Source organism: Lissotriton vulgaris, chromosome 6 (assembly GCF_964263255.1).
Source record: "Lissotriton vulgaris chromosome 6, aLisVul1.2, whole genome shotgun sequence".
Classification (NCBI taxonomy): domain Eukaryota; kingdom Metazoa; phylum Chordata; class Amphibia; order Caudata; family Salamandridae; genus Lissotriton; species Lissotriton vulgaris.
In genome coordinates, this window is record NC_141694.1 from 190,990,396 (window position 1) to 191,005,421 (window position 15,026).

The window sequence follows — 15,026 nt, forward strand, 5'->3', positions numbered from 1 at the left end:
ACTGAAGGATGAAAGAATGAATGGATGACATAATGGAAAGGTGAAAGAGTGGATATCAGTTGGTGGATGGAAGGGTGAAAGGATTAATGGATAGAGCTATTTTAGGGAAGAGTGGGCTCATTTGCTTGGTTCCATCAGAGATTTAGTTTAAAGCAGGAGGTATTTTAATTTTCCTGGCCGCTCCCTTGCCTCTTGTTGGACCTCTCACCTGCCTTCAACACAGTCGACCATCCTACCCTGATTCACAGCCTGGAGCCTTAAGTGGATTCACCTTCCTTCTCTAGTTCTCCTCTAACCTTTACAACAGATGCCAAAGTGCTCACATATGCACCTCAAGGTCCCAAAATATCCCCATCACCTTTGGAGTCCTTGAAAGTTCCATATTGTCCCCTGTCATTACATTGTTCTGCATTCTGTCCATCAATTGTTCTTTTTGCATTTGTCACCCCGAGTGGGATGGGTATGCCCAGATGTGGGACCCGTGCTCTCCATGCCACTGGAGTCAAGCTATCCCGGCTGATGAGGGGTAAAACCCTGAAACCGGTCCTAGGATGCTTGTTTCCAGTCCAGGGAGGACCTGGCCTGGCAGTTCGGGCTGGACTGTTCCCATTTGGCACAGGGTCAAGACTGATTTGCATGGGGGGGGGGTGGCTAACCGCCAAACATGGCGGACGCAATGTGAAGGAGCTCCGTACCCAGACCAGCACATCCTGTCTAAATATTGGGTAACTGGGTCCCATCCGCAACAATAACATCGGCAGCGGCGGACCCGCGGTATATCTCGAGCGTGAGTTGGCTGCTACTGCGCTGTCTGGAGCCCCACGAGTCACCGAGAGAGGAGCAGGGACCAGACACCGGGAAGAGAACGAGTGTGAGGCCGAGCCTGGGGGACAGGGAGCTGGCGCTGAGCTGTGGCAGCAGCACCCCGCAGCAACAGTGACAAACAACAGCGGAGCAGACCTTTGTTTACTCCCCTGAAAATGCAGCTTGCTGGCTGGAGTGTGCCTGGGGTCGAGTGAGCGGAGGCTCTGTGCGGCGGCCTGCCCCGGGCCCTTGCCACTGAGTGCGATCCGGCAGGCCGTGCTGACTCCCCCTACACCCCCCCCATCTTCAATGCGGACCAGCAGGAGTCTCCCGAGCCACTGGACGGACTTCCACCCCGAGGAGGGGACAGCAGAGCGCTGGTGGGAGCAGAGGGCGCCGCCTGCACTAACTGCACCTCTTGACACCCTGCGACCACCCTTGGTGACATCAATCCACTAACTAGGGCGCCTGAACGTACTAAAGAGCCTACTGCTGGGCTCGAAGCCGAGGGGCAGTGTGCAAACACTTTCGGACCGTTGCAGCTTGGGCGTGAGCTCCCCCCCTTGCTTAAAGAGGAACATATATCCATTGCAAAGCACACCCGCCAGTAGATTAGCCGGTGTTGGCACGTCAATCACTGCACATTTTGAGTCCAAACATCACGACGGAACCGGCTGGGATGGCCTGGTCTAGCTGTGGGTCTGAGGAGTGCGCCTTGCGCTACATCGTCCCCCCCGGAGCGGCTGCAGTGAAATACTAGTAACCTTTGCAGGCCCCTGGCTCCCTGTACCTGGCAAGACCCTTGACCGCTGCTGGGGGGGACCGGAGAGGGGGCTCATGTGGGTGCTTCGCTCTGGTGTGGGCAGACTGTAATCCTATGCTGGGAGTGGTAACCACACAGCACCGGTTGGAGTAGATGGATCTTACCCACGCGAGGCTGCTGGTCCCATGAATCCACACTGAGATGGCCTGCACTGCATAACGTGAAGAAACAAACGGCCGGTGCACTTACCTCACAGGAATTGCGGACCACACTCTAGCGCTGCTCCAGGAATCACCGCAAAATGGGGCGCCCCAAGAAGGTACCTGACACCAGTAGTGCACAGCAGCTGGAAGACATAGACAGCCCTACCCAGCTAACTAATTGTATCCCACCCACAAATATTGAAGCAACCCCGGATAAACTAGATCTAACCCTGCAGGAAGTGAGAGACTCGAGGAGATCTATCGCGCAACAAATTGGCTCCCTAACAACTGGCTTTACCCTCCTCAAGGCTGATCACACTAAACTTGCTGCCACTGTAAAAGACAACAAACTTACCATGGCAGAGATACTACCACTGCACAAAGAGCATGCAGTGCAAATAACACAGCTGCAGCATCAGGTAACCGGGCTGCAGGACAGAGTTGACGACGCTGAAGGGAGAAATCAGCGTAACAATATCCGAGTCATAGGTTTGCCAGAACGCAGTGAAGGACCAAATGCCACTAAGTTCATGGAACAATGGTTTCGAGAGTACGTAGCCCCAGAGGGCTTATCGGATTTCTTCTGCGTGAAGAGAGCACAAAGAATCCCCACGGGCAGATCGACAAACGGGGCTCCATCTCGCCCTATGAATGCCAGAATCCCAAATTCAATACGAGAACCAACGAATATCACTAGACCCAGACTACAAAATGTTAGTGTAGCACAGGCGATCCCTATATCAAGAGGGCAAAAAGAAGCTCAGGGTCTTAGACATTAAATACTCTCTGCTGTTCCCAACCCGACTGAAGGTCATTCATGATCAAAAAACACAGTTCTTTGATACCCCAGAGGAAGCGGAAGAATGGCTAAAGATCATGTTTCCTTCGACGGAATCTGGGCCTTCCTCGCAGAGCATTCACCGGACCCAGAGAAACAACCTGAATCAACCATCACGCCGCACAAACTTATCATCAAATCCCAAGCTGGGAACCCCACACCGGAGCAATCATTCAATCAGGGGGTTTATAAAGCACGCTACTCACCCGTAAGGGTGTCAAGGCACTTGGGGGGGGGAGGGGCAGCTCCGGATCAGTCGAAGTGCCAGGTCTTGAGGTCTTTCCTGAACAAGCAGGGTTAGGGGAGCGTCTGATTTTCACAGGGAGCTCTTTCCATGTCTTGGCTGCGATGTAGGAGAAAGCTCTCCCACCTGCTCTGTTTCTGCGGATGCGCGGGACCTCTGCCAGGGCGAGGTCGGCGGAGCAGAAGTTCCCTTTGGGTACGTGGACGGATACTCTCTCGTTGAGGTATTTGGGTCCGATATTGTTAAGTGATTTGTAGGCGTGTGAGGATCTTGAAAGTGACCCTCTTATCGACGGGGACCCAGTGGAGATCTCGTAGGTGTTCGCTTATGTGTTCGTAGCGCAGTGTCCTGAGGACTAGTCTGGCTGCAGCGTTCTGGATGGTTTGGAGCAGGCTCAGAAAGGGCTCACGGAGGCGCTGGCAGCGGCAAGTACGCTCCAAGACTGTAACCAACATACAACCTCTGCCTCCTCAGATGAGAACACTATTCACGCCGACACGGAGAGTAGCCTAGTACTGTTCAGAACTGTGACACCTCAAACTGCTGATGGTTTCCTGGGATAAAGTGACGCCGGGTGCAGGGGTTTGTAGAACATAGACATAATACCTTATAAGACAACTTAGGGTTAACCGCCGATAGCGGTGCACACCCTTTCTTACCTTCGCATTGGATATACTGGTAAACACACATGATTCGGGCAGCGGCAAGCTCGTATGTCACTTACTTCACTAGCAAGGTCATTAGAAATCACCCCCGAATGGCGAAAGCAACTACTAAATTGTTATATGTTCACACAGTTGTGACTCTAGTTTGGACCAGCACAGTTTTAGTGCTGGACCGTGTATTCAATGTTCTAGTAGGGGGTTCCTGGAAGCTGGCCCACCCCATATACTACTCTACATACCGTTGACTCTGGCACATCAACTGCACAAGTGTAACAGTTACAGAACACGAACACATTCAGGGCACTCATAATATAGTCACCTGGAACATGCGGGGACTGGGGTCTATACACAAGCGCCATAGAATACATGTACAGTTAAACAGACGCAAGGCACATGTAGTGTTCATATAGGAGTCCCACCTCACTGAAGCTGAAGCACTCAAATTACGCAAGAAATGGAGAGGAGAGGTATTCTCCACATCATATTCCGCCTTTGCCAGAGGGGCAACAATCTGGGTCAGGAATGGAGCTCCGTTTAAGGCACTACAGCAACGGGTGGATCCACAGAGGAGATGCATATTAGTGAGAGGTACACTGGATGGCACACAGGTGGTACTGGGTAGCCTCTATGCCCCTAATTTTGAACAAGATAAATTGCTCATGGGGCTCAACTCAGAATTAGCGAGCTGGAAAGCCTATGCTGGGATATTAGGCAGGGACTACAATGCGGTCATGGATATAAGCATAGTCCGCTCACACCCCCCAATTCAAGGTGCAGGGACCATAAAACAGGCAGAGGCACTATGCAGATGGACGGAAGATTGTACACTGGGGGACATATGGCGCCTGAAAAATCCAACCAATAGAGAGTATTCATTTTTCTCCCCAACTCATCAACTCCACACCCGAATAGATAGGCTACTCTGTTCTGTCCTTACCGCACAGATTACACACACTATATACAAAGGTAAGATTTTTTCAGACCACAACTCCTTAGAGATCACTCTAGCCTGGGGAAGAATCCCCACTCCAGTCCCCAACTGGAAATTATGGCCACAAATGTTGGAAGACTCCGTATTTCGTAGTTCACTCGCAATTAGTATCACAAACTACTTTACAGAACACGCTGGTACAGCCTCCACGTCCCAAATAGAATGGGATGCGTTTAAAACAGCGATAAGGGGCAAAATATATATATATAATAATCTCAAAACAGTCGAAAACACCATGAACAAATTAGAACAAGAAGCGAGAGGCGACCCCACAAAAATAGCATCACTACAGGAGGCCTGCATTAGGTACGCAGAATTGCTATAAATCCTTAGATAAATAGATTATAAATCGTACACCCTGATAAAGCACACAGAGGCTGACAAGGCATGCACGCTTCTGGCCCGTATAATATGAAACCGCCCCCCAACAACAGTGCATGAAATATTCACTCAGGGAGGTGACATTGTGAACACTCAGAGGGAAATCAACGAGGCCTTCTGTGCATATTATGAAACACGATATCAATCCCCCCCCACAATTAGCGGATGACTCCTTAAATGCATTCCTAGACAACCTAACATTCCCCCAACTGAACCGAGCAGCCCAATATGACCTATCTGGGCCCATCACAAAAGCTGAAATAAAAGAAGCTATACAAGATTTACCATGGAATAAGGCCACATATCTTGATGGCCTGCAGATAGAATTCTTTGCTACTTTCTCGGAAGCCCTGGTCCCACAACTAGAATGACTATACCAATTTGCATTAGACACAGGGACGCTCCCCTTCACCACAATGCAGGCTTTAGTAATATCCCGACCTAAGCCGGGTTGCTTAGCATCAGATGTTTTGGGAAACCGGCCCCTATCGCTCCTTGCTACCGAGTACAAAATATTAAGCAAAATCCTATTGCGCTGCCTACTCCTATACCTACACAAGCTAATCCAAACAGATCAATGCAAATTTATACCAGGGCATAACACCTCAATGAATATCAGGCAACTCTACCACGTAATATAATCAACCTTGGCGGGGCATCATAATGACGGCTGCATTACGCTAGACTTGAGGCAGGCATTTGACACCCTCAGGTGGAACTATATGGTCAGGGCCCTCAAAACATTTGGCATACTATCAACCTACCTGAAGTGGGTACAACTCCTATACTCAGCTCCTACAGTGAGAGCCCGCACTGGTAGCCACATCTCACGGACATACCCGGTTGGCAGAGGAACACAGCAGAGATGTCCCATATCCCCCTTAATATTTGTGCTTGCATTAGAACTGTTGGCCATTAAGCTACGTCAGCTGCAGAACAAATAGGCATCAGGTAGGGTAACTCCACGCATGTGATATCCACCTATGCAGATGACATAATTACTTATGCTAATGACCTGCCCAATGCACCAGAGCAGACACCGGAGATTTTTCTCATAATTTGCACAGATCTCAGGCCTCACCATAAACAAGACAAAGTCTCAAAGACTTTATTTTCTGCCCGGGAGAACACCCAGATGCAATGCAGTTTGGGTGACCCTCCCACTCTGTAGCACAGCACACCTTTAAGTACTTAGGCCGCCAAATTTATAAGTCCACAAGATCTAATAGAGGGTAACTTAACTAAAGCAATAAGGGCACTCAGATCACAGATCACCTTCTGGACATCATTGCCACTTTCTGTGATGGGCCGAGTAGCTATATCCAAAATGGTGGTCCTCCCAGGACTTCTATATTTCTTTATTTATTTATTTATTTAAAACATTTATAGAGCGCATCGTATCATCCCCAGGGGGATCTCACGACGCCTGGGCATGACAACAGAGAGAGACCATGAGCAGTGCAGGCCCCTAGAACATCCAGATTTTTAAGCTTTTTTTGAAGTGTCCCAGAGAGGTACAGCGACGTATCTCTTCCGGCAGCCTATTCCAATGGAATGGGGCCAGATAGGAGAAAGCACGTCCTCCCATTCTGGCTTTATGGATTCTGCAAGGTACTAGCAGATTTTGGTTACTTGACCTGAGTAGGTGACCAGGAACATAAGGTCTTATCTTCTTCATCAAGTAAGCTGGCCCCAAGTCTCGAGTTGCCTTAAACACCAGAGTAAGGAGTTTGAAGTCTGCTCTTTTCTTTACAGGCAGCCAATGCAGGGCTTGCAGCAAAGGTCGCGAAGGGGAGCGCCCGATTTATTCAAGACCATTCTTGCGGCTGTATTTTGCAGCACTTGGAGCCTCATAAGCAAATCTTCCTTGGCTACGACCAATAGGGCGTTACCGTAGTCCAATCTGATTACAATAAGCGCCTGTATCAAAGTCTTTCTTGCCCCTTGGGGAATCCAAGGAAATAGCTTTCTTAACAGCTTCAGAATTCCAAAACAAGTGCCAGAAAGTGATTTGAAGTGATCTTTGGATGACAATTTGCTGTCCAATAAAACCACCAGATTCCTGACATGCTTTGCAGGAGAGGGAGATTCCCCCAGCTCTGAAGGCCACCAGTCCTGTGACCAGAGTTCCTCCGCCTTTCCGAACAGGACAATCTCCGTTTTGTTGGCGTTCAGTTGGAGGAAATTGTCCCCCATCCATTCGGCTATGTTCAACATACAGGTCCTGATCTTGACTCTGGTGACAGCAGGATCTGAATCAAAAGGAATAATCACCTGCGTGTCATCCGCATAAGAGATGGTGTCAAAGCAGTGTGCTCTTATGAAAGCGGGCAACGGGGCCACATATATGTTGAACAGAGTGGGGCTTAGGATAGAGCCTTGAGGTACTCCCTTGTCAAGTGGGGTGACTGTTGACACAAATGCGTCTAACTTGACATACTGAGATCTGTCTGTCAGGAAGCTCTGGAGGCAGGCCAGTGCTAGACCTCCGACACCAATATACCGTAGTCTGCGAAGCAGGATGTTATGTGATATCGTGTCCAAGGCCGCCGAGAGATCAAGGAGCATCAGCATGGTGGGAATCCCTTTATCTAAGGACATCCTAATGCTGTCCGTGACTTCTAGTAGAGCCGCCTCCCTGCTGTGACCTGCACGAAAGCCTGATTGGGCCGGATCCAGCAATTGGTATTTTTCTAGATAATCAGTCAGTTGTGAATTGATCATCTTCTCCATGACTTTCACACAGCAGGGCAACAGAGATATCGGCCTATAATTTTTCATCTCTGCTGGGTCTGCAGACGATTTCTTTAGGAAAGGTTTGATCAAGGCTCTTTTCCATTTATTCGGGAAGGTAGCCGTGTCCAAGGAGATGTTACAAACTGACGAAAGTGAGGCAGCTAGGCTCGTGGATAACTTTGCCATAATGAAAGGAGGGGCACAGTCTGACTCTGATCCTGTTTTTGTTAATGCAAGTGCCTCCTCTACTTACTCCACGGTGATGGTGGCAAATCAATCCAGGTTAGGTTGTGAGGGATCAGTTGGCTGTGGAGTAAGCACATTAGAGATCTCTCCTCCTCCTAGTGAGTTATATATTTTGCCTATCTTTTCCCTAAAGTGTGTGGCTAGATTGTCACAGAGTTGTTGAGTCTGGGGGGCTGCCGTCCAACATACTATAGGGTTGGTGAATTCTTTTAGTATCTTAAAGAGCTCCTTAGATGAGTTCTTACCCTCACTTATCCGCCGACTCAGATGTTCTCTTCTGGCCATTTTACATTGGCCTAAGTAGGCTCTATGTGCCACAACAAAGGCAGACTTATTGTCCAGATCTTTTGTTTTTCCCCACTTTCTTTCCAGGCCTCTGCATCTACCCCTCTCTACTTTAAGCTCTTCCGAGTACCAGGGCGCAGGCGCCCGTTTCTCTCTTACTCTTGTTGTTTTCAGCTTGGCGATGCTATCCAAGGCCTTCCCAACCGCTCCCTCCCATCTTTCTAAGACCCTATTGCTGTCTTGCTCCCCCTCCAGCAACGGGGGTGAAAAGGCAGTGTCAAAGGCTTTCGGCATGACTTTCCTCCATGACCTTTGACGAGCTTCCTTAACTGGGAGCGTCATTACACCCTCTGGCTGGATGAGAGAGAATCTTCAGGCCAAATGTTGTTTACAAACCTGCCAGTACTAATCCCTGGCCCGGTATTTAAATCACTTGACACACTACTTTCGGATTTGATGTGGAGAACTGGCCGCCGCAGGGTGGAACTAGCTAAACTAACACTGAACACAGATAAGGGTGGATTGGACGCACTGATCTCCGGGCATATTGCTATGCTGCCACCTTCAATGGCTGTCGTACTGGCTTGCAGGGCGCAATCTGCACGAATTAGGGTACACTGCTCGAGATATAAAGCGAGACACTCTGCACACGCTGCTGCTACCACGGGTTATAATACCCCCGGATGACCAGACATTACTGCGTACGATACTCGCATACTGGAAGAAGACGCTGCATTATACATGCATGTGCCCCCCATTTGCTGATAACACACCACTATTAGGTATCCCTACACCCATGGGCCTTATCACTAGAAGGAGGATCCTTGTGTGGTCTGAAGCAGGGGTTACTGCAGTAGGGGCGCTATTTGATAATGGAACCCTAATGGACCACGAAAATGTCACCATGAATACTGGGGTACCGGGTAATCTATATTTAACATACACTGCAATACTCCACTACATCAAAAGCCAATAGGCCCCACTTAGGGTAGAACCCCAACACACAAACTGGTGCTGGTGATTTATCTAATAGGGGTAGGATGTCACCTCACGAAATGGCTGTATAAAGGCAGTAGAGCACACATAGGGATTCCCCTTACAGACATACGCAACAAATGGACTGATGACCTTGAGAAAGAGCTAACAGATAAAGAATGGAGTATGATGTTGGAATATCCAAAAAAGTATCCAGCAATGCCAAATTCAATCAGTACATGATATTACATGGGGCCTACCTCACCCCCACTACTTGCACCAAATGTTCCCGACTACACAACACCATTGCCCTAGATGCAAGACAGAGGATATCCTACACATGCTGTGGTCATGCCCTGTGCCCACAGAATTTTGGAGAAATGCAATTTCGAACATCAGCTCGGCGACAGGTCTACCTATACTAGGAACAGCTGGCAGCTGGCAGCTGTCTGTTGTGTATGACTCAGCGCTCAAAAACGCAAAAAGTGCAAGTACGCTTCTGTGATCTAGCACTACTCATAGCTAAGCGTTCTATAACAATGCAGTGGAAATCAGCTAGGTCCCCAGCGGTTTATACAAGGCACGGGGAGGTGCCATTCGACGTGAGGAAGCCCAGTTATACGTAAAAAGCCTATATCGATGGACTGGGACTTCATAATGGAAGCTTCCATGGCACTTGAACATACACCTGTCCCCACAGCCCAGAAGGACTAGATATGGCCTACATGCCATGTCACTGCACAACTAAAATAAAACAACCCTGTATATAGTACTGTAGCACAACAATACCACACTAACATGGGCTGCTTCTACATGAGTCAATGGGGGGCCTCAATCGGAGTCTGATGTCAACACTATGCGCAGGAGTTGGGCCAGCAGAGTTGGGAGGTGTAAATCGCACTGTTTTGAAATAATGTCACTGCACTTATATAGATACAGAGATAAGTGGTTGCAGATACAATTGTTCTGACTGTGATCTGTACAGTACGATAAAAGCAATGCTTAGCCTTACAAATTAAACTCTTGTTAGACTATTAAGTGTAACTGTATTGCATACTGCTGTACTATAGTTGTCACATGTACCTACATCTGTATAAGATACAAAACTCGAAAAACCCAATAAACCGTGTTAAAAAAAAGACTGACTTGCATATGGCTGGGTTCAAACTGGAATGGCATGGTGAGCAAAAAACAATGGATTTAGACCCAAATCTCTATACTGGGTTGCATGTATGACATTGTTCTGCATTCTGTCCATCAATTGATCTTTTTGCATTTGTCACCCCGAGTGGGACGGGTATGCCCAGACGTGGGTCCCGTGCTCTCCATACCACTGGAGTCAAGCTATCCTGGCTGATGAGGGGTGAAACCCCGAAACCGGTCCTAGGATGCTTGTTTACAGTCCAAGGAGGACCTGGCCTGGCAGTTCGGGCTGGACTGTTCCCACTGGGCACAGGGTCAAGACTGATTTGCATATGGCTGGGTTCAAACTGGAATGTCAAGGGTAGCAAAAAAAACTATGGATTTAGGCCCAGATCTCTGTACTGGGGTGAATGTATGACATTGTTCTGCATTCTCTCCATCAATTGTTCTTTTTGCAATGAAATATAAACTACATTCCCCAACACCACGCATATCTGTACATAGATATATAAGCCTTTATTACACTGTACATTGACAATTTCCTTTACAAAGCTTTTCCAGACAATCGCGTGATCAAATCCCATAGGCAACTTCATCTTGGTGAAGCAGTTATTGGCATTGGATTTCTGTCTTAAGTTTTATGTCAGTGAACAAGATAGCAATGACCCTCTGTTCTGTCTGGACAAAGCATACATGACCTTTAGCATTGTAGCATTAGACACCACTGATCCCACTGATGCACTTTTTATTGCATACTCACAAAAGCTTAACTGTCGACTTTCACAGAACTCTGAATATTGTGCTGAATCCATCAATCGGGTTTGTCTCTCAGCTCTCTACAAAAGAGAAAGAGAATTTTGGTCATTAGCCACAGCACATTTAGCACAGGTTGAAAACCATTAACACATTTCCAAAGGTCAGCAAGAGCAGTAAGCTATAGTTAGCTGTGTTAGGCTGGAAATTAAGCAATACAATTATTCTTTTAGAATCAAAGTAGTATAACGTGGCCCACAGAGGCTAGACAATGATTCCTACGACTACATTAGGAATTTATAGTCCTGGTCTCTATAAATGATAAATTTGCCCCACTGACACACTTACCCTGCTGCAATTTGAAAATAGGCAGGTTTTCCAGAAGTAAAAAAGGAGAGGCAGCATCTATTATGGCAGCCGCTTAACCCCTTAACTGCTGGGCCTCCCCCTGATGAGCCCTTTATTGGCTATTTGGGGTTGTTCGGGTTTAGAGCTTGTGAGAGGGCCGACAGGGGTAAAGAGACGAAACCCCTACCTCTCTGTCCTGCGAGACACCGAAGCACTGCTGAACTTACAGAAATGCCGGAAATGCAAGGGTTAACCCTGCCTGCTACCTCTTGCATACAGGAACATGTGACCCAGCGGAGCAAGACCAACGAATGGGAAACTGCGTGGGTGGGGCCTCCGCTCCTAAAGGAGGTCCCTGAGAACCTGGAAGACACGCTGCGGAGCCCGGAGGAGCAAGACGCGCTGCAGAGCCAGAAGGAAAAGGAACCCAGGAGCTGAGACGCTGTGCCACACAAGCAAGGAACAGCCACTAGAGAGGAGCCGGAAAATCCAAACGACCAGGAATCCCAAGGCCCGGAGGAAGAAGACGAAGGACCGGAGGTGTGGTCGGACGAGTGGTGGATACCCCCAGAGGACGCTTGTGAGCCGCTGCAGTTCAGTAGAACTGCGGCTGACGCGGTAAGCGACTCGGGGAAGAGAGAAGGGAAGGAGTAAAGAGGGGGAGAGAGAACGAGGGGAATTTACAGAAGGGTCACTACGAGCACCACTGTTTGCGCCGGTTTTTAGCCTCCTTGACACAAATCAACCACGTCTTGTACTAACTTAGCCCGCACTTATAAACAAACCCCCTTTCCATAACGCGAACGGCGTTTTAAGAGTCCTGGAGTCATTGGGTCAGACAACCCCTTCCCTAACTCTTGATTTCTTTTGGTTATTTACTGTCTCATCCGGGACAACCACCAGTAAGAAGAACGCCAGGAGGAAAAGGAGAGACAACAGTTGCGGCCACCAAAGGACGGAGACAACCCAACCCTCCCTCTGAAACAATCTTCAGTATTGGACATTTAAATAAATCATAACACCATTGTAGCCCATACTTCGGCCTCCTCGTTTTTTCTTCCGCCCGTCCCTCTCACACCTGGTGTGAAAAGTGGGATCCTGGAAGATGGAGGCTGTGATGCAGTAGATGGCAGGAAAGGCTAGCACACGTTATGGAAAAATTCCTGGCGGTCGCCGAGGAAGACAGAGCGAAGCTCCATAAAATCTTGGCAGACTAGAATCAGAACCAGAGACTACCCTTGGAAGATTGGCTGATACCCTGGGCTAACAGAGAGGATACACTACTCTTCCGTCCGTGGTCCTCCAGAAGTATGTTAGTGGAGAGGACCCATATTTCTTTTTCTACAACTTTGAAAGGCAAGGGCTGCCGGATGACCGGAGGATAAGTGGGGACAATATCTGGGTCCGCTGTTGTCAGGCGACATGCAAGCGACCTACCAGGCAGCTAATCCCCTCGGCTTCACTCCATATGAGGATGTGAAGAAGTATATCCAAGAGAGGTGAGGCATAGATGAGGAAATCTTTCGGCTTCGTTTATGACAAGTAATGGAGGGACCCCAAGAGACACCCTGAACCCTCTCCTACTGTATCCGAGACCTGGCCGACCGATGGTTGAAGCCCCAAACATCCTCTAAAGAGGAGATTATGGAAAGAATCTATTTGGAACAATTCCTTTCCTCCCTGTATCCCCCTGTACAGAAATGGGTTAGACAACACAAACAATTGACCTTTGAACGGGCTATAGAGATAGCCAGCGCCTATAACCGAGCCCAAGAATTATAACGAGGCAAGGACGAACATCACTGGAAACCAATAAGTGAGGGGGGGTCCTCCCCCAATCAACAAAACCCACTTCCCCGTCGACAGGCCACAGTGACTGTACTACCATACCCCGTACCTGCTCCCGTCCGACCCCAACCACAACCCGGACCCCAGTGTTATGCCTGTGGTGCATACGGCCACATCGCTCAGGTGTGTCCACAAGAAGAGGAGCCAATGGAAGTCGGGCTCACTCACTCATATTATTGTAACTCCACAGGCTGAAAGCCCTCCTATCACCGGACTGTCAAAGTGAATGGGGAGAATAGACAAGCACTAATGGATACCGGCTGTCTCCAGGATGTAATACAGCCTTTGGCTATTCCAGGGGGAGTCTCCCAGACCACAGGAGTAGGCGACATACAATGTGTACATGGTGACAACAAGCAGTATCCTACTACGTACAGATACAGCATGGACCCAAGGGGACTAAAGCCCTCCCTGAATACGTCCAAGGCCTTAAAATCCATCTCCAGGAGATACGCAGCATCTGTAGAGCGCACATAGAAGACGCCCAAGAAAATCAAAAACAACAATACGATAAGAAAACGCTCTACTTATGATGCCCACCTCCAATCACAAACTCATAGGACAATGGCAAGGCCCCTTCCGAGTACCGAGGTAGTCACCCCAGTAACTTACCATCTCTAGATGCATCCCGAAAAGAAAGACAACACACAGATATACCATATAAATCAGTTGATAAAATGGGAGGCGGGATTCCTATCCTGTGGTCTTTAGTCAAGGTTGACTCTCCTTTATACCGTCAAAGTGTAGACCCCGACCTGACTGAGAAACAAAGGACCACCCTTGATTCCTACTTAAAGCCCCTACAAGCAGTTTTCTCCCTCACCCCAGGTAGAACTAGTCTGATCGAGCATGCTAGCAAGACACACCCAGGTACAAAGGTAAAACTGCGTCCATTCCGTCTCCCCGAGTCTCGTAGGCAGGCCGTAGGTCAGGAGGTACAAAAAATGCTCCAGATGGGGGTATTAGAGCCACCAAACAGTGAATGGAACTCACCTACTGTATTGGTACCAAAAGCTGATGGGTCCATCAGGTTTTGTATCGATTTCCGTGAAGTCAATAAAGTCTCACAATTTGACTCCTACCCAATACCACGGGTAGACGAAATGGTGGAGAGGTTGGGAAGGGCCGAGTATATCAGTACCCTAGACTTACGCAAAGGGTACTGGCAGGTCCCCTTGAAAGAAGCCGATAGAGAGAAAAACGCTTTTTCAACCCAGGAAGGATTGTATCATTTTACTGTGTTGCCCTTTGGGTTGCACGGGGCCCATGCGACCTTCCAGAGATTAACGAACCACATGCTGAAACCCCATGTGAAGTATGCCGCGGCATACTTAGATGATATAGTGATACACAGTGACACATGGGAATAGCATTTGGAACATCTTACTGCAGGCATTCAGGCTTTAGGAGAAGGAGGCCTCACTATTAATGCCGCCAAAAGCCGTCTGGCAGCCCGTTCGGTAAAGTACCTCGGATACTTACTTGGGGAAGGACGAGAAGGTTACAGCTATTGTCAAAGTCCCCTTTCCCCAAACAAAAAAAGAGCTAAGGGCCTTCTTTGGTCTCCTGGGGTATTATAGACGGTTTATACCAGATTTCTCACAAAAAGCTGCCCCCTTAACTGACCTCCTACAGAAACATGTAAACAGGGAGAAGGAGTTACGTCAGCCCACTCCCATACTCTAGTCTGCCTTCCAAAACTTAAAAAACGCCTTTATCACTAAGCCTGTGCTTCTAAGTCCCGGCTACCAAAAGCCTTTTATCCTCCAAACAGATGCGTCAGAACAAGGACTAGGTGCGGGT

At 48.5% G+C, this 15,026-nt stretch overlaps 1 protein-coding gene across 2 annotated transcripts in view; it reads right to left on the bottom strand.

Annotated features, from left to right (window-relative positions):
* SUPT3H (SPT3 homolog, SAGA and STAGA complex component) overlaps window positions 1–15,026 on the bottom strand; it is a 1,963,693-nt gene that overhangs the window by 610,334 nt on the left and 1,338,333 nt on the right. For both annotated transcript variants that reach the window (XM_086926226.1, XM_086926225.1), the window contains exon 7: window positions 11,035–11,110. In XM_086926226.1, coding sequence (XP_086782352.1) covers window positions 11,035–11,110 — 76 coding nt within the window. The remainder of the gene's footprint in view (window positions 1–11,034; window positions 11,111–15,026) is intronic.